Here is a 25159-nt window from a genome sequence, read left to right on the forward strand (position 1 = left end):
TAATCGGTCCCTAATCGGTCATTGACCGGATTTAGCGACCGATTAGGGACTGATTTTTCGGTCACTAATTGGGATTAATTTTGTAGTGACTATAGTCTTGGTGTTTGGAAGCGCCTTTGAGAAAGTTAATATGGAAATATAAAGGCTTGAATATTGCTAGTAATTTACATATTCTCTAATTTTAATTTAAAATTTTAATTTTTGGTTTAAAGAATATGATAAATTAAATAAGCATGAGCATTAATTTTCCTCACAATAAGAAGTAAAGAAATGAATGTTTTGGAGAAGTAATTATGAGACAATTTAAATTTATGAATGCAAGATCATAATCTACCATATCACTAAGAATTTTGTAATAATCATTACTCACTTGATTTCGTTGGAAAATTAGTTGCAATTTTGCAACGAAAAAAATTCGTTGCAAATTTTCATTACTAAATCAGTGTTTTTTTGTAGTGAATGTGATCTCGACGTAAGGATATATACGCCTCCAGACGTAGGAGACACCACTGAAGAAGGTGTTGAGTGCGAATGAACCCCACTCCGCCAATTTCGAGTAGCTCTCCAACCTTTCCATTTGCCTTCTAATTCAGTTCTCCAACAATCAGCAGACCTACCATATATCATGATCAGATCAATTATTGGCCTTGTTGGACTTCATCAATAAAAAAAAAAAAAAGGAGATCAAAGAGGAGGCATGCAATGCAGCGGATAGCACGCTCAAAAATGGTTTAAAAGGTACACTTTATTGTTATCGTCGTTAAAAGAATATCGTATATTAAAAAATTTTAAAAGAGCATCTTTATTTTAAATCTTATCTCTAAATTATCTTTTCTCTGATGGTGAACTTCTTAAGGGGTTGAAGTAAAGAATAGTTGATGATTGAGATGTTAATATGAATTATAACTTTTTAAAATAGTCTATGTATCCTTTTGGATAATCAATATGCTCATTTATGTTAATCATCTTTGATGCACAATCGTCAAATTTTTAAATAATCAACGCACTCCTTTAAATTAGTCGTATAGTCAAAATAATTATTTGTAATATTACATTCATATTAGAATAGAAGCGCTATGAATTTTAAAATATAATGAAGTTTTTAAAAACTCAAAAGTGATTAAAGTTTGAAGTAAATTAAAATGGAACATTAAAATATATTTTATAGGAACCAAGAAAAAAGTTTTTAAAGCACATAGTTGCATCCATTTTTAAAATTCAACATTGGAGGGTGCTAATAGAAAAAAAAATCCCCTATCGTCCAGCGCCGGGCGCCCAGCAAGGCGAGGTGCCTCCTATTCTACACATAGTCATAGAATTCAAAGGCACACCGTACCGTTCTCACCCAATCAAAAATGTGTTTTCGAGCCACCATCTTGTCACATTTCTCATACAAGTCTATCAGCGCTACAAGAGCTTTCAAGCCTAGATTTTGGCTAACCTTGATGGTGGTGTGTGCATGAATTCCTGCCCTCGTCTAAGAGCCAACTCCATAGCGGATGCTCTGATCATTGATGCAAACCCCAGTTTAGAAGCAGCCTCACCGCTGACCCCTTTGAAACATCCATCCTTCTCGGCATATCTATTGCCTTCTTCGCCTCTACCACTGTCATTGTCATTGTACCCTTCGATCATGGCTGTGCAAGCCTCTATTGAAGGTCCGGTAACACGGTCGAACACCTGACGGGCGGCAACCACACGACTGCACTTGGCATACGTGTTACTCAGAGCGACGACAATGAATTCAGCAGCTTCGCATCCGTCCTTCATAAGCTCTTCATGAGTTCGAACTCCAATTCGAAGTCTTGTACACTGAAGCAACGATTCAGAGCGACGAGTACGTTAAAGCATTTGGCCGAACACCGCCATTCGTCTCCATTGATCGGTAGAGTAGGACTAAATTGTTGGCGACGAGAGGGGAGGATCGGAGACCGGTCCGGGCGGATTTTTCGCGGACGACGCGGCCGAGGCTTAAGGATCGGGAATCGGCGCAGATCCTGATTACATTGGAGAGGAGCTCAGGATCAGGGGAGATGGACTGGGATTCCATGAGGTATAGGATTTCCAGGGACTCGTGGATGCATTGCTCGAGGTGCCAATCGGCGTTCGGATAGGGGGAGGAGTGAAGGCGGCTGGTACATTCGTGGGATCGGCGGAGATGAGCGACCGGAGGAAGGGGAGGAGCAGAAGGGAGGCGATGACGCCACCATCCAGTGGTCGGTGCGCCAACATGGTAGAGTAGCTAATACGGCAGCAGACGTTAACGGGCCTCTTCCTCCAATGATGTGAAAGCCCAACCCTAGCCGGGCTAGCACAATATAACAAAACCGGCCCGACATTAAATGCCCTCGTTGACCTCTTCAATTCCATGCACATGCGAATCACAAGCCACATTCCCCCTTCGCCAATCTGTTGGATTCCCAATCGAGAGAACTTTCTACAATATTGTTCTTCAGCTGCAATATTGTAGCTATGCCCTGAAAAATGAGTTCCGCTGTAGTTTTCCTAGCATTAATCAGGTTTGCTCATGCTCTCCCTATCTTCCATACCATACATATAGTTAAGGCTTTGCTAACAGTATCAGACCCCGACTTGCCTGAACAAGGAGATGTGGCAAATGTGGACTTAAGAAATATGCTCAATCACAGATAGCTAGGTTTGTTTCATGCTTTGGCAATTAAACCAGTATCTTGGTGATACATCCATTGCTCGTCTGTAAAACAAAGTCATTACGCATGGCACACGGTATATGATGTAAGAATGTAACTACAATGATAGAAAAGCTTATCATTAATACCTTAATACATCTTGAATTGTCCAAGTTTCGTAGAAGCTGGAGTATGCTCACTAATTCGTAGAATGACACTTGCTATGGTTGAATGGTGATCCTTCGTTTTTGTTGGGTGTACATTGTGAGTCCATTTTGCATATCGGTGCAAGATAACCAATTCTAAGATGGTTCCTCTCCTGAATGTAATGTTGAAAGTAATCATACTTGAAAACTATGTCCTAATTCTTATAATCCCATAGCATAAGCACAATGTCATTGAAACTTCATCATCACTCTTTACAAAAAGCTGATGTGGATCTAGCATTCTCTTTCCCATTGTTGAATACTAGTATTTTTCTCATAATGTTCATTCTCATTTCTATGTAGATAAAGTGGCTTTTACCAACATTTTGATTTAGTTGTAGTTGTTATTTTTTGTACAGTGTCATTGTACAGCCTTCGAAACTTGATATGGGAAAAACATATTTGAATAATGATACTTCATAGTGGTAGGTAAGCATATTGATACTTGATAGTTTCTGTAATATATTAATTGATCTTTCTTCAGAAGCTTATCACAACTATTCATCTATAAAAGTCAAGTATGCAACTATTTCTTTGTGTTCATTATTCTGTCACATTAAATGAAGTTTATTCTTTGCAACACCCTTTTTTCTTGTTATTTCTTATGCAGGCAATAGAGATGGCACTGCAGATTAGAGAGATGATGTACCATAAGATAAAGATGGTCAAGATTCTATCTAGAATAACAGGGAAACCTGAACACCATGTGAGCACTGGTATCTGCTGATTTTACTCTCGTGTGATAACTTAGTTTAGCTATTTTCAGCTTGAAGTTGACACTGCTCCTGATTTCTTCATGAATCCCTGGGAAGCCAAAGAATATGGATTGGTAGATGCTGTTATAGATGACAGGAAACCAGGCCTAGTTGCACAGATTCTGCACCACCTCCAAAAACCCTCATCTGGGACTTGTGGACAGCTGAAGATATGAAGAAAAGTAAGCAAAATCTACCTTCAGAGGAGAAGCTTTTACAAAATGGAAATAAAATTGGCGGCAGAAATGACGAGGAAGGTAAAGAACAACCAAAGGAGGAACCAGGAACTGTATGAAGCAATCAACATTTGATCATTTTCTGACCAAAGAAACATTGAAGATTGCCCAAGTTACAGACTGAGTTGATCGGAGAGGCAGCAACTATACAACAAATGGCTTGATGTTCAGATGCTAGTTAGTAGATTGCTGGCAACATGGTTCTACTGCTCTTTTAAGGATCAGCATTTAGCTAGAATTAAACTCGAATTGAACAAGAACAAGAACAAGTTTTGGACGCCATAGATGATTTCTCTTTGGCCTTCTCTTTTGGCTTTCTGATTTCTTCTATGTTCAGAATCTGATTAAATGCTTGGTTTACTAATGAAATGAAATGAATAGGCAACAAAATCCTTTTTAGTATACAACATGTAGCTCAATTGGTAGAGTGCTTTTTTTGCATGTGGGAGCTGTAAAGTTCAACACTTTCCATCTCTAATTTTGTTATTTACTATCTTTGTTTTTAAATTTAGTGGGCTGAGTAGAATACTCATTTAACCATGAATTGAGATGTACAGAGCATTTAATTCCTATAATTTTATACCTCTTAATAAAACTATTCTAATTTATTTGAAAATTAGAAATTTAGTCTATCAGAAATTTAACAATTATATTGTTATCGAACATGGATTATTATTGGCAAACGATGATAAAGTTGCTCGTGTGAGCATGACTAATTAATATTCAATGGATTTAATTATGTTAATATAAATTTATTGACATAATCAAATTTTTAAATGCCCGAGATTAGTATATAACTAGTGGATCATCATTCGAATCTTATACAACTAATTTAACAAAAGATTAGTTGATGCTATTCATCTAAATTAATTTTAAGTAACGCTATTTTTGGAACCCCACTTTCAAGCAAGGATATGCAAATGTTTGACGAGTGACCAAATTATTATTTTTCAAAAAATTAAGTGATAGGATTTTAAGTCGTTGATATAGATAATATATAATTTAAAACATAATAGTTGCTTTAAAAAAATTATAAGACTTTAAAATTGATGAATAATCTAGAGTTCTTGCGGTGTTGCTTTAGCCCTCATTTTGAGAAAACCTGTCTTTGACAATGGCCGAAAAACATGGCATTTAAAAATATTCATGTTGACAAGGACAAAAAACATTAAAGAATCTAATAAGTTGACGGCGCTGCCTGCTTTTAGATTTTTGATAGACCAAATCCTTATTTTTTTTGTCGGTTCGTGATGCCATGCACAGTAGCACCGTTCACCAAATACTCATAGATCAGACTTTTCTAGTGAAATAATAATTTCTCCATTAAATATACTTTCATGACTCATACGAATCAGCTACATAAATTCTGAGGATTTATTGGTTATTCTTGCTGGTCAAGTTAAATTGGTGTTCAAACAGCCAAACTTAGACATGAAAGTTCATGCTACATGGTTTGATTTTTGCTGGTCATCGTCGTTGGAATTCAACTAATTCTTAACTTTGTGAATGTAAAAGAAGGCATGGATATTTAGTTTACTGCCCAAATCCAAGCACACTTTTTCAGCAGAATATTGGAGAGGTGGCAAGTTGCTCAACCGCAAAAGCTTTGTTGCATCAGCAGTCACCACCACCACACCCATTTCTTGAATTGGGATTGCATCACTTCGACAGAATGCCAAAGACCATCAATTTACTGCAATGGGGGAGATTGCCAACCAAACCAATCTCAGCCAAACCGCAAATCCCAACCTCTTCGTCTCCGAAAATGACAGGTTAGAGAGACCGCAAACACCAAATTAAGCACAATCATTATTTATTTGCTGTGAAGTAGAAGGTTTCCAGATGGCAGCTTTAACAATCCCCAGCAAGTCTTGTGATATACTTCTCGGGTGGGTGCAACAATCTGGAGCTACTTTGGCACCCAGTTTGGTCTTCCGGGGAAATGGAAGGAAAGTATTTGTTTTATGATTTGAAGTTGAAGTCGCGTGGTATAAGAAGTAGATATGGATTTAACGGAAAGGCATCGGCTTTGAGTTTTCTGTAGATACATAACTGCCCATACGCCACCTCTTGCTTGCTTCTCAAAACCCTCGTTCGTTCCGCGCGCCAATCTTCCTCCTTTCGCTCCTCTTTGTCCTCTTTGGCTTCTGGGCGTTCTGCTGGTGGAAAAAGGTAAGACCTTGGAGGAGCTACTGGAAAAGCTGCCTGTTTTATCTTGTTGGTTTTAGGGATTATGTCGATGCTTTTCTGTCTCGCTTTGCTTTTTTGCGTTGGAGGATTGGTTGCGATGCTCCTGTAAAGTGTTCAGCTTGTGACCGATTTGTTTATCTCCTTGAACCCCCATCGATTTGTGTTCCTGTGGAGCGAAGCCGCCTCGTTTTTGGTTTGCTAATTTTGAGTTTCCTGGTTCTTGATTTACGGAGTGTTGGAGTCTAGGGTTTGTTAAAGCTGTCCATTTGTTTGATCTCGCGAGTATCGAAAAGCTATCTATCTATTTCTCCGGACTCTTTGTTGAAGAACAAGTTCCGTTTCTGTTGATTTAATCCCTCTTCTGCTCCTGTGAAAATGATGTTTTTGTTGGTTTCTATATTTTTCTCCTTTTGCTAGAAACCCTTGTGTACGACTACGTTGTTGTTTAGACATCTAGCTGACCAACTAACTACTACTTTTTTCTATGCTCGTTTGAAATCAACTCTTTCTCTATGCTTGAGTTTGAATATCTCCTTCTCATTGTCTCGTTCTGTAAGATTTATTTTGAAAAAAGGCTTGTTGTTTTAGGCAAATGATACATCTTTTTCTTGGGTTTTTGCATGCTAATTCATCTCCCTTTCTCTGTGGTTATGGAGTGATGGGAGACCATTTTGTGTTGTTGGTGGATCGTCTGCTCACCGAGTCAACACTGGAAGCTGCCATTGAAAGCATAAATCATGGGTCAAGCATGCCATTGCCAACACTAGAAGCTGACTATTCTCCGACGAAGAAAATCATTGGAGACGGGGTGTTCACTGGTAAGGTGGTCGAATGTCGAATCTGTCAGGATGAGGATGAGGATATCCACATGGAGATTCCCTGTTCCTGCTGCGGGAGCTTAAAGGTGAACTACTCGAGCACAAGTTGTCTGTTAAATTCATTTTCTTTGGGCTTCTTTATGTGATCATTTACAATCCAATAGTCAGTTTAACACTCTGCTTCGAGGATCGAACAACATGAAGCATATGATGCATCCTTGTTCTTCTACTGCTCTACAGCATAAAAGACAGTCCTTTTTACTACAAGATTCTGCAAAACAATGTCATTCAATGCCAACTTTTTTTTTCTTTTTTTGTGGGAATTAACCTATTACTGCATAACATGGAGAATCTTTAACCTACTTCTTTTAAAACATAATTCATGGTGTTGAAACAGAAAACAGAACTCATGGCAAAGCAAAGAAGGCATAGAACATAAACTTTTGAAAGAGTTAACTTCATAGTTGATGCATACTATAGAAATTTTCAGTTGATTGTCTTGTTCACTGACACTTTTCAGGAGATCTTCTCGTGTTAAAGCAAGTTCGAGTAGAATTACCATTCCCAATGAGTAATTTTGACACCCTTATTCATTCCTATAATGCTTCTTTGCATATTTTTGCAGCATGTAAAATATCATGAGATATACATGCTATTTCTGTCAGATTGTCGTTTTTGAATGCCCTCTTAACTGCCTGCAGCACTCGAAAAATATTTTCTTCTTATTAGTTCTTGGACACCTTGCAGTTTGCTCACCGCAAGTGTGTGCAGAAGTGGTGTAACGAGAAGGGTGACACGACTTGTGAGATATGCCTACAGGTGCTTTGTGATTATCCTCCCGATATGTCTGATTTAGTCATCCATATTCTACTTTTCTGTTTAGAATTTACAAGTGTTAACTGAACTCATACTCTTTCTTTATGTTATCACTCCAGCAATTTAAGCCAGGATATACTGCCCCTCCTAAGTTATTTCTATATGGGACTACTCCTATGTATTTCAGGTACTACCTTTACCAATTTGTCATTAATTTGATCAAACTTTCTTCACTTTAATTTCTTGTAATGTAACAATGGTTGTCTACTGTGTTTTAGGGGACACTGGGAGGTCTCAAGGCAGAATATTCACAATGAACAATCTGTAACAATGGCACAAACTGAGCATGTTTTTCTGAGACCGACCTACGATTATGCAGCTTTGAGTGATAGAAATATTATATATTGCCGCATAGCTGCTACAGCAGTGAGTTGCATACTATTTTCAACCTATGAAACTTCTGGGTCTAATTTTTCATATGATAGTCATATAGCCTTCAGTGGTTTTTTCGCAGTTCATGATTATTTTGGTTCTTTGGCATTCTCTCGCTTTTATTACTGATGAAGCTGAACAATGCCTGACCCTACTTTTCGCGGTAAGGCTAATGATAAAACCTTATAGTGTGCTGTAAAACTTAATTTCTGCAAATGTTAACTTATGCATCTACCCAAAAATTCAGCTCTTGTTGTTGAAGATTGTTGGCATTGTCCTACCTATCTATGCTACGTTGAGAGCATTGTCGATATTTTATCAACGCAAACTACAGGTAACTCTGCTTTTTTACCTTCAGGTCTTCTCTAAGTATAAACTAAACAAGTTATTGTTCCTTTGTTACTTTTTTTGGATTTTAGGCAATGCACGAATCTTCTATTTCAGCATCACAAGTAGGCAATCAACAACCACACCCATCACAAAGGATACAACCCTAGTCACATCTAATCAACCTTCCCCGAATGTGTATATTGATCATCTCGGTCTCGGATGTGGCAAATTTTACGATTTAAGCTTCATATACATCGAACATATAGAGTAAATACGCAAATAAGAGAGTTAAGGCAGGATGTATATAGTGTGTTAGATGGGATTATCCACATAATGGTGCCACTCTCTTCGAGTTCCTGAAGATGCAGTGCGGTTGTGCAATGTATACTTGAATAGCCTTGTATTTGGATGTCTTTGTAATTTGTAAGTAGGAAGTTCAAAGTCAGTCCACAACTCTGTAACCAGTTTGTTAGTAGAATGTAAAAGTGAAATATTTTGAAAATGAAATTCTTTCTGTGTTTCAATTGCCATTAGCCGAGCTTACTCAAAATGAAAATGTTTCAAAGAGAGCTCTGTGGGTTCTCATGGAGTCCCCTGGCTGTTCCTCCCGACCTGACCTGATTTGTCACAAGGTTTGCTGTCTCTTGAGATTTTGGCCAAGTGTACTGTACTGTATCCGTTTCCTTCGTCCTTCCTTCTCTGCCTGCCCTTCCACTGAATGCAACTAACTAGACGTCAGGGTGGACCAGGTCTCGGTTCTCAAATATCGCACCAGTGGCGTGGCTTTGTGTTGCGGCTTTTGAATCGGACCTGCGGTTTGATTTCGGATGATTATTGTCAGATGTACATTGAATATAATAAAATAATAATTAGTGAAGGCTATTATGCATCATCTCCAATTGAATTCTACCAAATGAGTATTTTTTTTATAAAAGGATGTCCCATTATGCTGTTCAACAGTATATAATTAAATCATGAGTTCAGGCACGTTAATTATATAGTAACATTTATAATTTCGTAACTGCTACAATACATACTTAATCTATTAAATATTGATAGGAATTTATGTTGTAGCAGTTATAATTTCATAATTATTATAACTGTTATAGCAGTTAAGAAACTGTAGTTGCTTAGCTACAAAACTGTAACTGCTATAATGTAAATTCTTACTAATATTGAATAGATTAAATAAGCATTGTAGTAGTCTACGAAATTCAGTTATAGTTTCGTAGCTACTACAATATGCTCGATCGGTTCAAAAATTAGATGAAAGATAATAATACTGAACAGTATTGAGGGATAGTTAAGTAATTATTTATCATTAAATAATGGAATGGGGTGTTCTTTTGATAAAAAAAAATCAAAGTGGGGATCGATGATTTAGAAAAAAACATAAACGCGTTCTTGATTTTTATTATTTATTTATTTATTTATGTTTCTTTTCAATCACACCTAATCAATTAATTTAAAAAGATATCATGCGACGAGTCTGAATCAAATTGTACGCTTATAATATCCGCCGATGTCTGCAGTGACTAACAGCCAATACAATGCTACACTTTTCGCTGCCATTACATTCATTATTTAAAAAAAAATTAAAAAATTTTCTAGCTTGCGATTCCTCTGAAGAAAAAAATTAAGAAAAAAACCTCTAAAATTGAATGCTTAAATCAGTTTTTAAAGTGATTGAAAAAACGTAAACCCACATCATGATTGATGTGTCTGAGATTGTAGGAGTACCACGTGATAGGTCTAAGACTTGATCAATATGGACCTGATCAATTTGTTTTAAAATGGAGCTTAGGTCAGGTCAACCTAATTTACGATAAACTTAAGTCAAGTTGGACCAACTTTTTCGAATTCAACTCGAGTCAATTAGATTTGGTCAATGCACTCGAGTCAAGTCAATCAGATTTGGTAATGCACTCGGGTTGAGTCAATCAACTCATAGCCAAAATTCAATTAAAATCAGTCGATTCATGACATACTTCAACTCGAGTCAGTCCAAGTCATGTCCAAGTTAAGTCCAATTAGTTAGATGTATGACACAAACTCATCAAATCAAATTATTCTCATGCTCAAATGCTACACAACAGTTATCACTCGCTTTGCTTCCCATATAAGATGATAATATTGTAAAGAAGGTACACTGCAACATTGATATTGTTGTTTTTACTTCTATGCTATCTTTTCTCTCCTTTAGAACTTGACTTAAGCATCAGAAGAGGTCTCATTAAAGTCCGCTTTGACCTCCCTTTTAATCTTTTCCGATCCTTTCAGTTCCCTCTACCAAGTCATCATTGCCAAAAGCCTTCACTAGAGGCCTTGTGTTGCTCGCCCAACAACTGTCGACTTGGCAACCATCCGACTCGACAGAAGCTAACCCACCAAAGACCAACTCAAGAGAAGCCAACCTGATGCCCATCTGACTTATCAAAAAAAAAAAAGCTCAGCCGTAGATACACTAAGGAATCAGTTAATCTCTAGATCTTAGATAGGATCATTGATGTTACTATTGGAATCACTATAGTGACTAAACTAAACATAATTTAGAGATTAAACTCGTATATATATGTTTACTTATAGTTCCTATGATGATTCAACTAGGAACATTAAGCCATGGGATCGATGGAAAAAAATATATATAAACAGGATACAATATAAGAACTAATAAAAAAAAAACTTGTTGAGGCGAAAAAGACATTCGATGTCTCAATTCCCTCTGATGGTCTTGTCGAGGGCAGGTATGTTTTGCTGAGGTTTGACAAGACAGTCCAGATGGCGGGGTTGTTTATGTGCACCTTTGAATTGGATGCCTTACGTTATGTGCGAGTGGAATTTTGGGTATCACTGCGATTCTGGAAGAGTTGATTGTCTACTTTCGCCTGCAATTATTCATGATATGCAGCACTTCTCTTAGGTTTCACTAAATTTGATTTTCTATTTTAAGAATCGTAGCTGCGTCGAAGATTTCCGATTTACAACCAATCATGCTCGCTCTGCTCATGGCGGTGATAGTGCGATCGCAGCCCTCTAAACTTCAAGCTGCATTTACCGGCCACCCGACAGCGACGCGACGGTGGGAGCAGGAATTGGATGAGCATGAGGAGCAGCGACTCCAACTTTCGGCGGCGGCCGCCCTCGTGCTCCGATGTGACTGCGATGACCGCTGATTCCACTTTATTATATCTTTTTTTCTTTCTCAAAAGAAAAAAAAATGGAACTGAGAGTATCATCAATTAAGTACATGGCGACGGAGAAGCATAGGCAGGCAGGCAGGCCGCCCTCACGCGTGAAGCTCATTTAAGCGCACGTAATCGGCATTTAATTATCAATTCATTCGTTGGGAACTTGCTGTCGGCCACTAGATGTGCATTAAACAATGCGATTGAGTCGGACTCCAGATGTGCATTCTAATCGACCACTTCGTTGGGAAAGAAGGGGAAAAAAAAGAAAAAGACATTAAAAACTGACCAAGAAGGCATCCGGCCGTCGGATCTGTTTCAGAAGAAAGTAGCTGGCAGGTTAAGATCGAACGCAAAGGGAGGGTTCTGCTTCTGCCTCGCCGCCTCCGACGCTGCGTCGTCTTCCGCTTTCCTTCCCTTCGCCGCCGCAGCGCTCTTCTTCTCCAGCTCCGCCCACGTTGCCGCCGCCTCGACGGCCTCCGACCGCCATCCTGATCGCCCTGATCCGCCGCCCGCAGGCTGATGTGGAGGCCCAAACACCAGATCTCTTCCGTCCGCCGTAGACACCGCGCCCGATCGCCACCGTGGCGTCGGACCCCACCCGATCTGCGCCGGTGGCCCGATTTCCACGGCGGAACAGAAGTTGGTCTTCGCCTTGGGGCCGCGGAGGCTGCGGGCGGCCTCGTCGTACGCCCGCGCCGCCTCCTCCGCCGTGTCGAAGGTCCCCAGCCACTTGCGCGTCTTCTTCCACGGGTCCCGGATCTCGGCCGCGAATCGCCCCCACGGCCGCTTCCGCACACCGCGGAAACGATTCTCCCTCGCTGCTCCGTCCGCCGCCGCCGCCGCCATCGTCAGGACTCAAGAGTCAAGGTCGAGCAAAGCTGACGTTGATGCGAATCAAAAGAGCTCAAAGCGGATGTATTTATAAATGGAAGCGCCGGTCTCACTTCCGCCCGACAGATATTCACACAAACGCTCGTCTATTTTTTACGCGCTGCTTGGCGCAGTAAAAAAATCCCAGTACTGTCGCCATCAACGTGCGGTGGCAGTTAGCGTCGGGCGCCGGGCGCATGTAATCAACGGCGGTGATTCCACCGCGGAGCACCGGGGTTCGTGTCATCTGCATGCATCACGTAGTTCAAGGCAAAGAAACGTCGATCGGCCTCCATCGGTTGGAGGGCGACGTCGGCTCGGAACGTGTTCAGATGACGAGTATCCTCAGGCGCCGGAACCCGCAGTTCCGGTGCACGTGCGCCAACCGCGGCGCGGGATGGTAGGCGACTCGCACGTGCCGTGCGAAGAGAATGAAAAGGAAAAAAAAATCTGCACCGGACGCACCATTTTATTGGCTCCGTGCTGACGTGTTGTTCTGCAAACTTGGTACATCGATGGGTATCTAAGGAGGTAAATAATATCCGTAGCTCTGGCGAGGTAAATATTTTTATATTAATAAAAATAACTATTGAGTGTATAAACGGCCAAGTAGGGAATTATAAAAAAATCATTTATTTATAAAATTAATCGAATGAAATTTAAACATCTAAATTTTAAAAAAATATAACAAAAACTTTTTTTTTTCACAATGTAATAATAATACGGTGGTTCACCATGCATCTAGGATTCAATTTTATGTTGGATAATTTTAAATTTATAGTACTTAAACTATTAAGACAATTGAATTGTTATGTCAAGAACTATTAAATATTTGAATTTATTTGATGGATGAATAAAAAAAATATTCATCTTTGAAATTAATTGGAAGATGCACATACCATTAACAAAATAATAATAATAGCTTTTTAAAAAAGCTTATTTCCCCTCCTATAGGAAGGGCTAAGGAGAGAATTTAAGAAGTATTTTATTAATTGCTGCTATGACATCATCACATCGTTTCCACTTAATTTATTTCTTCCTCTAAGTAAATTTACTTCCTCCTTTCTTTATTACCTTCTCAATTTTATTTGGAGCCATCAATATACATCCGTCGAATTGACTTATCCAATCAAATAATTTAAGAAAATTATGTTAAAAATGTATCAATCCATTTAAAAACAACCTAAACGAATCAATCCATGTGAATTATGAGTCCAATAAAAGTGATATGTGACGGGACTCAAGTTACGTTGGTCAGTGGATTGAGAAGATTTTTTTCAACTAAAAATTAAAATGAAAAACTTATTATGCTCATGGGCTAACCAGTTTAATCTGCAAAACTTTTAAAATTTCAATATTTTGGTGGACTTTAGACTAACTCGTCTAACCGCAATTCACTTTGGATTGGATTGAATGAAGGATTTTTCATTTTCCAATCCAACTTGCCCTGTCAAATGACAAGTCAGCTGACCCTTCTGAGTCCTGACCACTCTAATCTTACTCTCTTTTATTTTCCTTTCCTTCCTTCCTTCCTTCCTTGAAGTAAATACTATAATGTTCATGCCGAACCAATAATTTATGATGAATAAGCTTAGAGGTCTAGCTAATAAATAGCCTATTAAGATGAGAAAAGGACAAAGTAAAATCTAATCCCTAATCTAACGACGTTCCACCGCTGGCACATGTCAAATTCGTTATAATATCTAACAATTAAGCTCGTGTTTAACGTGGTCGTTATATATTCGATCGGCCTTTATATTCTTTTCCATTGAAATCACATGAGCATTTCTATTTTTAATGATCTGTTCGGCTTGTCATCATTTATGGCACCTTTCCTAAGTCTTGGTTCAACATGCAACAACTGATGTAGAAATCAAAAGAATACTGCGAGAGCAACATTTAAACGTGCGCATTTTGACACAAATCAATACAATTTAACAAATAATAACAATAATGTGTAAACTACAAGGAACAGTCTGTAAACTAATAAAAATAATAATTTAATGAATGAATGAAACCTCCTGCAGCCTTCTTATGGTTGACTTTCAAAATATCAACATGGTAGATATTTAATAATACGACCTCGTCAAACTTGCATAAAGAACACGGTCAAACTAAGAAAACGTGAGCTGACTGTGCTAAAAGTATGTTTGTTAGATTTCCACTTGGCATCGTGGAGGGCAAGAGCTGATTCCAGGAAGCTGGTGACGAAGCTGCTTCTCTACTTCCATCAGAACTTTTTCCATGGCTTTCTCCACGTCAGCCGCCGCTATCTATTATAATAATAAAAAAAACAATGATTATTAATTGAAAATTTATTTTAATCGTTTTCAATATTATTTGTGATATAACTTTTTGACTATTAAAAAGTTTTAAAACCTTAAGAAAAATATTTTTTATAAAATAATTTTGAAGTTTTACTGATGTTAAAATATACATTAATATTTTTCATTTTAAAATTTCCTCTTTTGTTGACAGATGAACAACCATGAAAATATAAAATGATAAAGTAAATATTTTGATCTTATATGGAAATCTTAGAAGTACTTTAAAATGTTATTAAATCTTAGGATGTTTATTGATGATTCTCCAAATTAAATATAAATCGCACTAAACTTTAGCACAAGGTGAAATTGCTTACGAATAAGTTATAACTGCAGTACTGTTGTCTTAAGGGTTAAGTGCAACTTATTAAATGTTAGGGATGAAATGAAAAGGTTAATAAGTTCCTGAAGCAATGTGAAAATTGTTCAATGATGATTGCTCACCTTGCCATTGGTATCGATGCCCATGGCGGCAGAGAACTCAGAATGAGAGAGGTCAGAGTGAACGGCTTTGGCTGTCACGCCCATGGTCTGCAAGCATCGAAGAGCTCCGATCATGGAGTCTATGGGAGAAGAAGGATTCTCTACACTAATTTTGATAGTCGCCACTTCATCGCTTCCAAGAATCCGCGCCTTGAGCTCCTCGTTGCGATTCTGAAGCGCCTTCTTCACCCCCTTCAGCTCTCGCACGTACTGAGTCGCCGATTGAATGATCGAGTTCTTGTCTCTCTGATATTCGATGGGAGAAAATCCGTTAGAATTGGGCTAAAGGGTAGGAAATTAGGTTAAAAACAAAGGAATCGCTCAAAAACGGGACCTTTGATCTCGAGGCGATCATGGAGTACAAATCCGCGTAGCTCTGGCTGAGCTTCTCCCGCCGCTGCCGCTCCCTCATCATGTGCCTGAATCCGCGGCTCGTCGCCACGGGGCTCGGCGTCTGCTCCTCCGCCTTCGGGATACTCTTCAGCATCTCCACCACCCGCCGGTGTATGTTCCGGCCACCGCCTCCAGTCCCCGAGGTCGAACACTTCATCATCTGCGCACCGTCATACCTCTGGAATGCGCTCCGATAGACCTCCCGCGGTGGGGGATCGAACTCCGGCAAGAGGTCTGGGTAGGCGGCGGTTGGACGATCGAAGTGAAGCAGGTCCGGCGACAAGGGCCATGGCAGGCAGCTCTCGCCGCCGTGGAAGTAGTCGTCGGGGAAGGGCTCCGTCTCCATTGCCGTTGCGCTCGGAATCGTCAGCTTTGATTCGACGCTGTGTTTAAAGCGCGCAGGGCACAAAAGCGGCATTCGAAAAACGTGGTCAAATTGGCGACTCCTGAGTCAACGTGGAAGTATGCGAACGCCCTCCGAACACGATCTCTGTCCTTCATTCTCTGCGACCGTACCAGTCAACGGATCGGGACCGTCCAATAGCGCACGTGTGTGTTGATGAGGCGACAATCACGTCTACAGTAATTTAAGTAGCTTCCACGTTGTTGCGTCAAGTATGGCTGATTTCAGGCTTACGAACTGCGTGATCTTAGATTTGGGGAAAAAGAGTAGAAATCAGGGTATTCGAATAATCAAATCCCTGGGAGAATGCGGCCCGGTTATGATTTACGTGGCGAAGGGAAACGTATAATATTTTAGGGAATTTATGCACGTGCTTATTAAAAGTCAAAACCTCCTTTAACACATGCTCCTTGAGGCTTAAAACCTTGTTTAGCATTTGGGAGGACCGCTGACTTGCTCATAAGCTCACAGGTCACAACCAAAAATTAGCTGCCGTATTGCCATAACATAAATGCGGAGAAATTCCAAGAAACTTCTTACTTATAATTTGGAGGACTTATTTCCCTTGGACTTACATGTTAAGATTATAACATATAAATTTTGTTAAAGGGGATGAATAATTCTAATTACTTGGTTTTAATTGTATGTTCAATCATTTGAATGTACAACAAAAAAAATTTAAATCAAATTTAAAACATGATTAGCGACCGAATTTTCGGTCGTTAATCGATCACTTAATTCGATTAACGACCGATTAAAAAAATCACAAAAAAATTCGTTGTAAATAGATTTAGCGATCGAATTTGAATTCGATCGTTAAATTTAGCGACCGAATTCAAATTCGGTCTCTATTTAGGTACAATAATGGGTTACATGCCTATGTTGGTACCTCCAGTAGGTTGGACGGGGTAACTGCTTATTGTTGCCAATAATGCTTGATTGTTGATTTAATTAGTCACTTTTCCTCATCAATCTAATAATAAGTTTTCTAAAAAGAAAGATTCTTATTAATGGATTCATTTTGGTCTTTTAGGTACAACAAAGGCTTAATATTAAAAATGTTCATGCAAAGAATTTATTTTGAAAAAGAAACAAAATAAGTCTATTACAGGAACTTAAAAAAAAACGACAATCTTCATAACCACCTTGAATGTTGCTGCACCTCTTCCTTGTTGCGGCGCTTCTTGTTGTTGCGCTTGTTGTTGTTGCGCTTGTTGCTCTTGCAGAAGTTGCACTTGCAGATCTTGGACTTGATCATTCAAGTTTTGACTCAGTTGCTGGTAATGACCGCACATCTTCCGTTGCTCGGCTAGTTCAGCCTCCAGTTCTTGAATCCGTACTTGCGCCATGTGAAAAATTCGATCGCTTCTTGCTGTTGCGCTTGTTGTTGTTGCGCTTGTTGCGCTTGCAGAAGTTGCACTTGCAGATCTTGGACTTGATCATTCAAGTGTTGACTCAGTTGCTGGTAATGACCACACATCTCCCACTGCTCGGCTAGTTCAGCCTCCAGTTCAGCCTCCCGCTGCTCGAATTCAAGTTCGGTCGTTAATATTAATGACGGAATATGAAAATCGATCGCTAATTAGCGATCGAATTTGAGTTCGATCGCTAAATTTAGCGATCGAATTCAAGTTCGATCGCCCTTCTTAGGCACCCCTAATTTATGGGCACTGGGCCGTTGCCCTGGTTGCCCTGGACCAGCTCTGGGAACAACGTATTCAAGAGCTCGAGGCTGATGTAGCCGAGCTGCAGAAGGAACGCAACCATTTTCGGCAACTGGTTCAATTGTTGAATAATCAAGTGCCACTACAAAAAAAACCTGATTAGCGACTGAATTTTCGGTCGTTAATCGGTCACTAAATTCGATTAATGACCAATTTAAAAATCACAAAAAAATTCGTCGTAAATAGATTTAGCGACCGAATTTGAATTCGATCGTTAAATTTAATGACCGAATTCAAATTCGGTCTCTATTTAGGTACAATAATGCGTTACATGCCTATGTTGGTGCCTCCAGTAGGTTGGACGGGGTAAGTGCGTATTGTTGCCAATAATGCTTGACTGTTGCTTTAATTAGTCACTTTTCCTCATCAATCTAATAATAAGTTTTCTAAAAAGAAAGATTCTTATTAATGGATTCATTTTGGTCTTTTAGGTACAACAAAGGCTTAATATTCAAAACGTTCATGCAAAGAATTTATTTTGAAAAAGAAACAAAATAAGTCGATTACAGAACTTAAAAAAAAAAGCGGCAATCTTCATAACCACTTTGGATGCTGCTGCACCTCTTCCTTGTTGTTGCGCTTCTTGTTGTTGCACTTGTTGTTATTGCGCTTGCAGAAGTTGCACTTGCAGATCTTGGACTTGATCATTCAAGTGTTGACTCAGTTGCTGGTAATGATCGCACATCTTCCGCTGCTCGGCTAGTTCAGATTCCAGTTCTTGAATCCGTACTTGCGCCATGTGAAAAATTCGGTCGCTTCTTGTTGTTGCACTTGTTGTTGCACTTGCAGAAGTTGCATTTGCAGATCTTGGACTTGATCATTCAAGTCTTGACTCAGTTGCTGGTAATGACCACACATCTCCCGCTGCTCGGCTAGTTCAACCTCTAGTTCAGCCTCCCGCTGCTCTAATTCAAGTTCGATGGTTAATATTAACGACGAAATATGAAAATCGATCACTAATTAGCGACCGAATTTGAGTTCGGTCGCTAAATTTAGCGACCAAATTCAAATTTGATCACTAATATTGGTGATAGAATATGAAAAATAATCGTAAATTAGCGACTGAATTCAAATTCGGTTGCCCTAGTTAGGCCCCCTAATTTATGGGCCCTGGACCGTCGCCCTGGTTGCCCTGGACCAGCTCTGGGAACAACATATTCAAGAGCTCGAGGCTGATGTAGCCGAGCTGCAGGTGGAGCGCAACCATTTCCGGCAACTGGTTCAATTGTTGAATAATCAAGCGCCACTACAAAATAAAACATGATTAGCGACCGAATTTTCGGTCGTTAATCGGTCACTAAATTCGATTAACGATCGATTAAAAAAATCATTAAAAAATTCATCGTAAATAGATTTAGCGACCAAATTTGAATTCGGTCGTTAAATTTAATGACCGAATTCAAATTCGGTCTCTATTTAGGTACAATAATGCATTACATGCCTATGTTAGTGCCTCCAGTAGGTTGGACGGGGTAACTGCTTATTGTTGCCAATAATGCTTGACTGTTGGTTTAATTAGTCACTTTTCCTCATCAATCTAATAATAAGTTTTCTAAAAAGAAAGATTCTTATTAATGGATTCATTTTGGTATTTTAGGTACAACAAAGGCTTAATATTCAAAACGTTCATGCAAAGAATTTATTTTGAAAAAGAAACAAAATAAGTCGATTACATGAACTTTAAAAAAAAAGCGGCAATCTTCATAACCACCTTGAATGCTACTGCACCTCTTCCTTGTTGCGGCGCTTCTTGTTGTTGCGCTTGTTGTTGTTGCGCTTGCAAAAGTTGCACTTGTAGATCTTGGACTTGATAATTCAAGTGTTGACTCAGTTGCTGGTAATGACCGCACATCTTCCGCTGCTCGGCTAGTTTAGCCTCCAGTTCTTGAATCCCTACTTGCGCCATGTGAAAAATTCGGTCGCTTCTTGTTGTTGCGCTTGTTGTTGTTGTGCTTGTTGCGCTTGCAGAAGTTGCAATTGCAGATCTTGGACTTGAACATTCAAGTGTTGACTCAGTTGCTGGTATTGACCACACATCTCCCGCTGCTCGGCTAGTTCAGCCTCCTGTTCAGCCTCCCGCTGCTCGAATTCAAGTTTGGTCGTTAATATTAACGATGGAATAGGAAAATCGATCGCTAATTAACGACCGAATTTGAGTTCGATTATAAATTTAGCGACTCAAATTCAAATTCGATCGCTAATATTGGTGATAGAATATGAAAAATAATCGTAAATTAGCGACCGAATTCAAATTCGGTCGCCCTAGTTAGGCCCCAGTAATTTATGGGCCCTGTCGCCCTGGTTGCCCTGGACAAGCTCTGGGACCAACGTATTCAAGAGTTCGAGGCTGATTTAGCCGAGCTGCAGGAGGAGCGCAACCATTTCCGGCAATTGGTTCAATTGTTGAATAATCAAGTGCCACTACAAAAAAACATGATTAGCGATCGAATTTTCGGTCATTAATCGATCACTAAATTCGATTAACGACCGATTAAAAAAATTCATAAAAAAATTCGTTGTAAATAAATTTAGCAATCGAATTTGAATTCGGTCGTTAAATTTATCGACCGAATTCAAATTCGGTCTCTATTTAGGTACAATAATGCGTTACATGCCTATGTTGGTGCCTCCAGTAGGTTGGACGGGGTAACTGCTTATTGTTGCCAATAATGCTTGATTGTTTCTTTAATTAGTCACTTTTCCTCATCAATCTAATAATAAGTTTTCTAAAAAGAAAGATTCTTATTAATGGATTCATTTTGGTCTTTTAAGTACAACAAAGGCTTAATATTCAAAACGTTCATGCAAAGAATTTATTTTGAAAAAGAAACAAAATATGCCACTCAGCAACTCAGCCCTGCTCCTTCAGTTCGGCAGCACAGCCCTGCTCCTTCAATTCGGCAGCTCAGCCCTGCCACACAGCAGCTCAGCTCTGCTCATTCGGCTACAGCAGCTCAGCTCTGCCCATTCGGCCATTCGGCAGCTTAGCCCTGCCACTCAGCAGCTCAGCTCTGCTCCTTCAATTCGGCAGCTCAGCCCTGCCACACAGCAGCTCAGCTCTGCTCATTCGGCCACAGCAGCTCCAGCTCTGCCCATTCGTCCATTCGGCAGCTCAGCCCTGCCACACAGCAGCTCAGCTCTGAGCTCTGCTCATTCGGCCACAGCAGCTCAGCTCTGCCCATTCGGTCATTCGGCAGCTCAGCCCTACTCCTTCAGCAGCTCAGCCCTGCTCCTTCAGTTCGGCAGCTCAGCCCTGCCACACAGCAGCTCAGCTCTGCTCATTCGGCCACAGCAGCTCAGCTCTGCCCATTCGGTCATTCGGCAGCTCAACCCTGCCACTCAGCAGCTCAACCCTGCTCCTTCAGCAGCTCAGCCCTGCTCCTTCAGTTCGGCAGCTCAGCCCTGCCACACAGCAGCTCAGCTCTTCTCATTCGGCCACAGCAGCTCAGCTCTGCCCATTCGGCCATTCGGCAGCTCAGCCCTGTCACTCAACAGCTCAACCCTGCTCCTTCAATTCGGCAGCTCAGCCCTGCCACACAGCAGCTCAGCTCTACTCATTCGGCCACAGCAGCTCAGCTCTGCCCATTCGGCCATTCGGCAGCTCAGCCCTGCCACTCAGCAGCTCAGCCCTGCTCCTTCAGCAGCTCAGCCCTGCTCCTTCAATTCGGCAGCTCAGCCCTGCCACACAGCAGCTCAGCTCTGCTCATTCGGCCACAGCAGCTCAGCTCTGCCCATTCGGCCATTCCGGCAGCTCAGCCCTGTCACTCAGCAGCTCAGGCCTGCTCCTTCAGTTCGGCAGCACAGCTGTAACACCCCGATTATTTCTCCCTATTTTAGGAATATTAAATAGATTTAAAATTATAATAAAAGATTCTGTAGTTAAATGATAGAAGGGGAGTTTGATGAAATAAAATAGGTGAAAAGATTCGCCTTGCCGAACTTTCCAAAGTGATTCCTACATAGTGGTAAACCCCCATAAGGGATATCTAATGGTTGATGGCCACTAGTATAAGGTCCTTAATAGGGTACTCAGTGACAGAGGGTATGACGTTGGATCGTATGACCGAGGTGCCTCGTGATAGGAGTAATGCCTTTAAACGGACTTTCTGACGTCACCTTTACTAGAGGGCCATCACATAGGACTTCAAGGTTAAATGCCAACAAAGGCTGACGAGGTCGAGTTGGTATTTTGGTTAGAATCTCTACAAGGTAGTAAACATTGAGAGTAAGGGAACAAACATGAATTAGGGATTTCACCTGGCATAGATATGATTCCGAAATCCTAGACTTATCCATCTCATCCATAAACCCCAAGTCAATCTCCCTTTCTCTGTCACACACAACCAACATTCTCGACCAATTCGTTTCCCTCTGAGTCTAGACAACTATCTTACTGACATCACTATAGCTAATACACAGTCCCTGTGGTTCGATATCTTTTTATTACTTGACAACAACTGTATACTTGCGGTTCACATCACCAAGCACAGGAGTACTCACCTGGTGTGACGCACGTCAAAAATCAAAACCTCTCTGTATAATAGGATCTATAAATCAAGGTCCTGCAATTGCACAAAATGCAATACCCTCTTAATACAATATTATATTAAATTTTACGCCAAAGTAAACCCCAACCAAATCTCACATTTCAACTGAATTTAACCTAACCTCAATCTAATCCAATTAATCTAATCAAACCTATTGGAACTCATGCCTTACTTAATCACAACCGAAATTAAACTAACCTAAGCACATCTAATTAGATCCAAAACTCATGCTAATTAAACACGAGTTAATCTCATTCCAATTGATCTTCAATCGAATCTAAACAAACTGATCAAGTCAAATTGATACAAGTTAGTTTAGACTCAAGCTAAGGATCAAATACAATTTCACTGATCCAACCCAACCTAATCTATAACATCCATCACAACAAAACAAACCGAATCCAACAGTAATCTATTCTTCCTCAATCGGATCCATCAACACAGAACAAATCCTGGGTAGATCAGACCAACCTCACCATCCCAAGAACCAAGAACGAATCCAACCAAAACCAAAACTCACAACAAATTCCTAACCGAAACACACTCTCAACATCCAAAAATTTCACCAAGAACCTATACAAAGCCTAGCCTCTAAAATTCAATCCAACAATAAGCTAATAGATACAACCTGACCCGATCAACACATCTACCCTTTTTTTTCATTACGTCTCATTGTTTGAGTCTACTCGATAATGTAAAACTAATTGGAAGAGCAAAACAACAAAATCTATACCTAATTCCAGCGATCCTGTTGTCGGTGCTGCCAGAGAGAACGTTGAAAGATCGAGAGGACAGGCTGAGTGAGTGAGATGAAGTTTGGAGGGAGCCACCGAGAGGGGCGCTGCAGCACGGCGGCGAAAGGATGTGGCGACGATCGACGTCTTCTCCACGATAGGACGCAGCAGGCAGCGGTGGAGTTGATAGCGACAGGCGACGATGTCGAATCGCTACAGGCGGCTCTTCTTCTGGAAGAACGACGATGGAGCGGCGGCAGGGCGGCACCTTGTCGATTTCCACAGTGGTGGCGTGGTCGGGGAAGAGGGTAGGGCATGGAATCGAGCAGCACACAGGGGAAGAAACCGATCACGAGAAGGGAATAGGCGAATCACGCGCTCTTAGGGTTTCTCACCGTGATCTCCTTTAAAGCCCCCGTCCCGAGTTCTCCGTCGGCGGATGCAGGTGGTCGCGGGTCACGTGGAGAGGAGGCAGGTGACACAGTCGTGCGGTTGCGGGTTGCGCGAAGAGGAGGCGGGTGTTGCTGGTTAAACAGGGGAAATCGTGGGGTAAACGGTGAAATCACGATTTTAGTTATTTTGAAGAGTAACAATAACATGAATCGGGATTAGGATTTTAGCTAAACCGCTTAAAAATCTAGGGTTTATTGTAATAATTGATTTGCTTGATTCACTAACCAAACGACCTCCGATTTGTTCCAAACCAGTTTTGTTCGATTCTTCTTCACAAGATGAATCTTCTTGTCCCTTTTGTTTTATCATAATCTTAACCTAACTCTAGATCCAATCCATTAACCTAAATGGGCTTAGGCTTCAACCCACTTAATCCGACTTAATTAAAACTCAGTCTTTAATTGGTTAATTCTAACCTTAAAATTTCTAGTATCTTATATTCTTCCCCACTAACAAAAATTTGATCCTCAAATTTACTATCTATCTACTATAGTGCGAAAATACCATAGTAATTAAAATTATAACTCAATTGATCGATCTCTCATTCCATTGTGCCTTAACTCTGATCATAGCATCAACATGTCTGAATTTTACATTGGCCGATTGGGTATCTGAAGCGCTCTGCCTCTACTATAGATGAAGCTAACTCTGAGGTGTTGACATCAACTGATTAATATTCTGATGTACAGGATCATAATAAACTCAAATATCCTATGTTAACATTACTACTATAAATTTCTAAGAAATAACTAAGATGTACTAGTTAGTTTTACTTATAATACTTGGAGAGATCATGCCGATGTCTGTCCCATCTCTCAATCTGAATCAAATAAACCAACAAATGACAAAACCCCAAAAGAAACAATGATAAAAATGCAATGACAAATGTAGAAAACTACAACGGCTAAGGTATTCAGCACCTCGATCTGATCGAAGTATCTTAATACTCTTGTCAAGTTGATTTTGTACTTTATTCTTGAATTCTTTGAATTTTTCAAAAGATTCTGACTTGTGTTTCATAAGATACGCATAGCCGTATCTACTAATATCATCAATAAAAGTTATAAAGTACTGATAGCCTCCTCTAGTAGCGATATTGAAAGGGTTACATACATCAAAATGTATGAGTCCTGACAAGTTCGTTGCTCTTTCGCCATGCCCACTAAATGGAGTCTTAGTCATCTTGCCTAGAAGACAAGATTCACATGCCTCATATGATTCAAAATCAAATGAGTCCAGTAATCCATCATTATAGAGCTGGGATATACGATTCTCATTTATGTGACCCAAGCGACAATGCTAGAAATATGTTTGGTTCAAATCATTTGATTTGAACTGTGTGGTATTTATGTTATAGATTGGGTTTTCTAAGTCTAGAACATAGAATCCATTCATCAAAGGTTCATTACAATAAAACATATCATTTAACATTATAGAATAACATTTGTCCTTTATGATAAATGAAAAACCTTTTTTTATCCAAACAAGATACAGAAATTATGTTCTTAGTTAATGCAGATACATAGTAGCACTCCTATAATTCTAAGATAAGCCCTATGGGTAAAGATAAGGAATATGTTCCTATAGTTATAGCAACAACTCATGCGTC

The 25159-nt window shown here is 40.0% G+C and overlaps 3 protein-coding genes and 1 pseudogene across 3 annotated transcripts; 1 reads left to right on the plus strand and 3 right to left on the minus strand.

The window, feature by feature from the left end:
- Positions 1 to 1300: 1300 nt before the first annotated feature.
- Positions 1301 to 2394, minus strand: LOC141813043 (pentatricopeptide repeat-containing protein At4g21065-like; annotated as a pseudogene).
- A 3139-nt stretch (positions 2395 to 5533) lies between these two features.
- Positions 5534 to 8932, plus strand: LOC141813552 (uncharacterized). Its single transcript, XM_074701513.1, has 9 exons — positions 5534 to 5617; positions 5695 to 6017; positions 6692 to 6939; positions 7601 to 7672; positions 7789 to 7856; positions 7948 to 8095; positions 8184 to 8264; positions 8349 to 8435; positions 8521 to 8932. The coding sequence occupies exons 3-9, from the start codon at positions 6694 to 6696 to the stop codon at positions 8596 to 8598; spliced, it is 780 nt and encodes a 259-aa protein (XP_074557614.1). The 5' UTR covers positions 5534 to 5617; positions 5695 to 6017; positions 6692 to 6693; the 3' UTR covers positions 8599 to 8932.
- Positions 8933 to 11835: 2903 nt separating this feature from the next.
- On the minus strand, positions 11836 to 12465 carry LOC141814070 (ethylene-responsive transcription factor 4-like). The gene has a single exon (XM_074702071.1). It carries the CDS (start codon positions 12463 to 12465, stop codon positions 11935 to 11937), a length of 531 nt encoding a protein of 176 aa, XP_074558172.1. The 3' UTR covers positions 11836 to 11934.
- Positions 12466 to 14387: 1922 nt separating this feature from the next.
- On the minus strand, positions 14388 to 16116 carry LOC141813999 (transcription factor BHLH148-like). Its single transcript, XM_074702001.1, has 3 exons — positions 15631 to 16116; positions 15258 to 15542; positions 14388 to 14762 (listed from the first exon to the last, which is right to left on the minus strand). The coding sequence occupies exons 1-3, from the start codon at positions 16105 to 16107 to the stop codon at positions 14643 to 14645; spliced, it is 882 nt and encodes a 293-aa protein (XP_074558102.1). The 5' UTR covers positions 16108 to 16116; the 3' UTR covers positions 14388 to 14642.
- Positions 16117 to 25159: the final 9043 nt, after the last annotated feature.

This window comes from Curcuma longa, chromosome 20 (genome assembly GCF_044706935.1).
Source record: "Curcuma longa cultivar G26 ecotype Majalengka, Jawa Barat chromosome 20, ITB_CL_G26_1.1, whole genome shotgun sequence".
NCBI classification, from domain to species: domain Eukaryota; kingdom Viridiplantae; phylum Streptophyta; class Magnoliopsida; order Zingiberales; family Zingiberaceae; genus Curcuma; species Curcuma longa.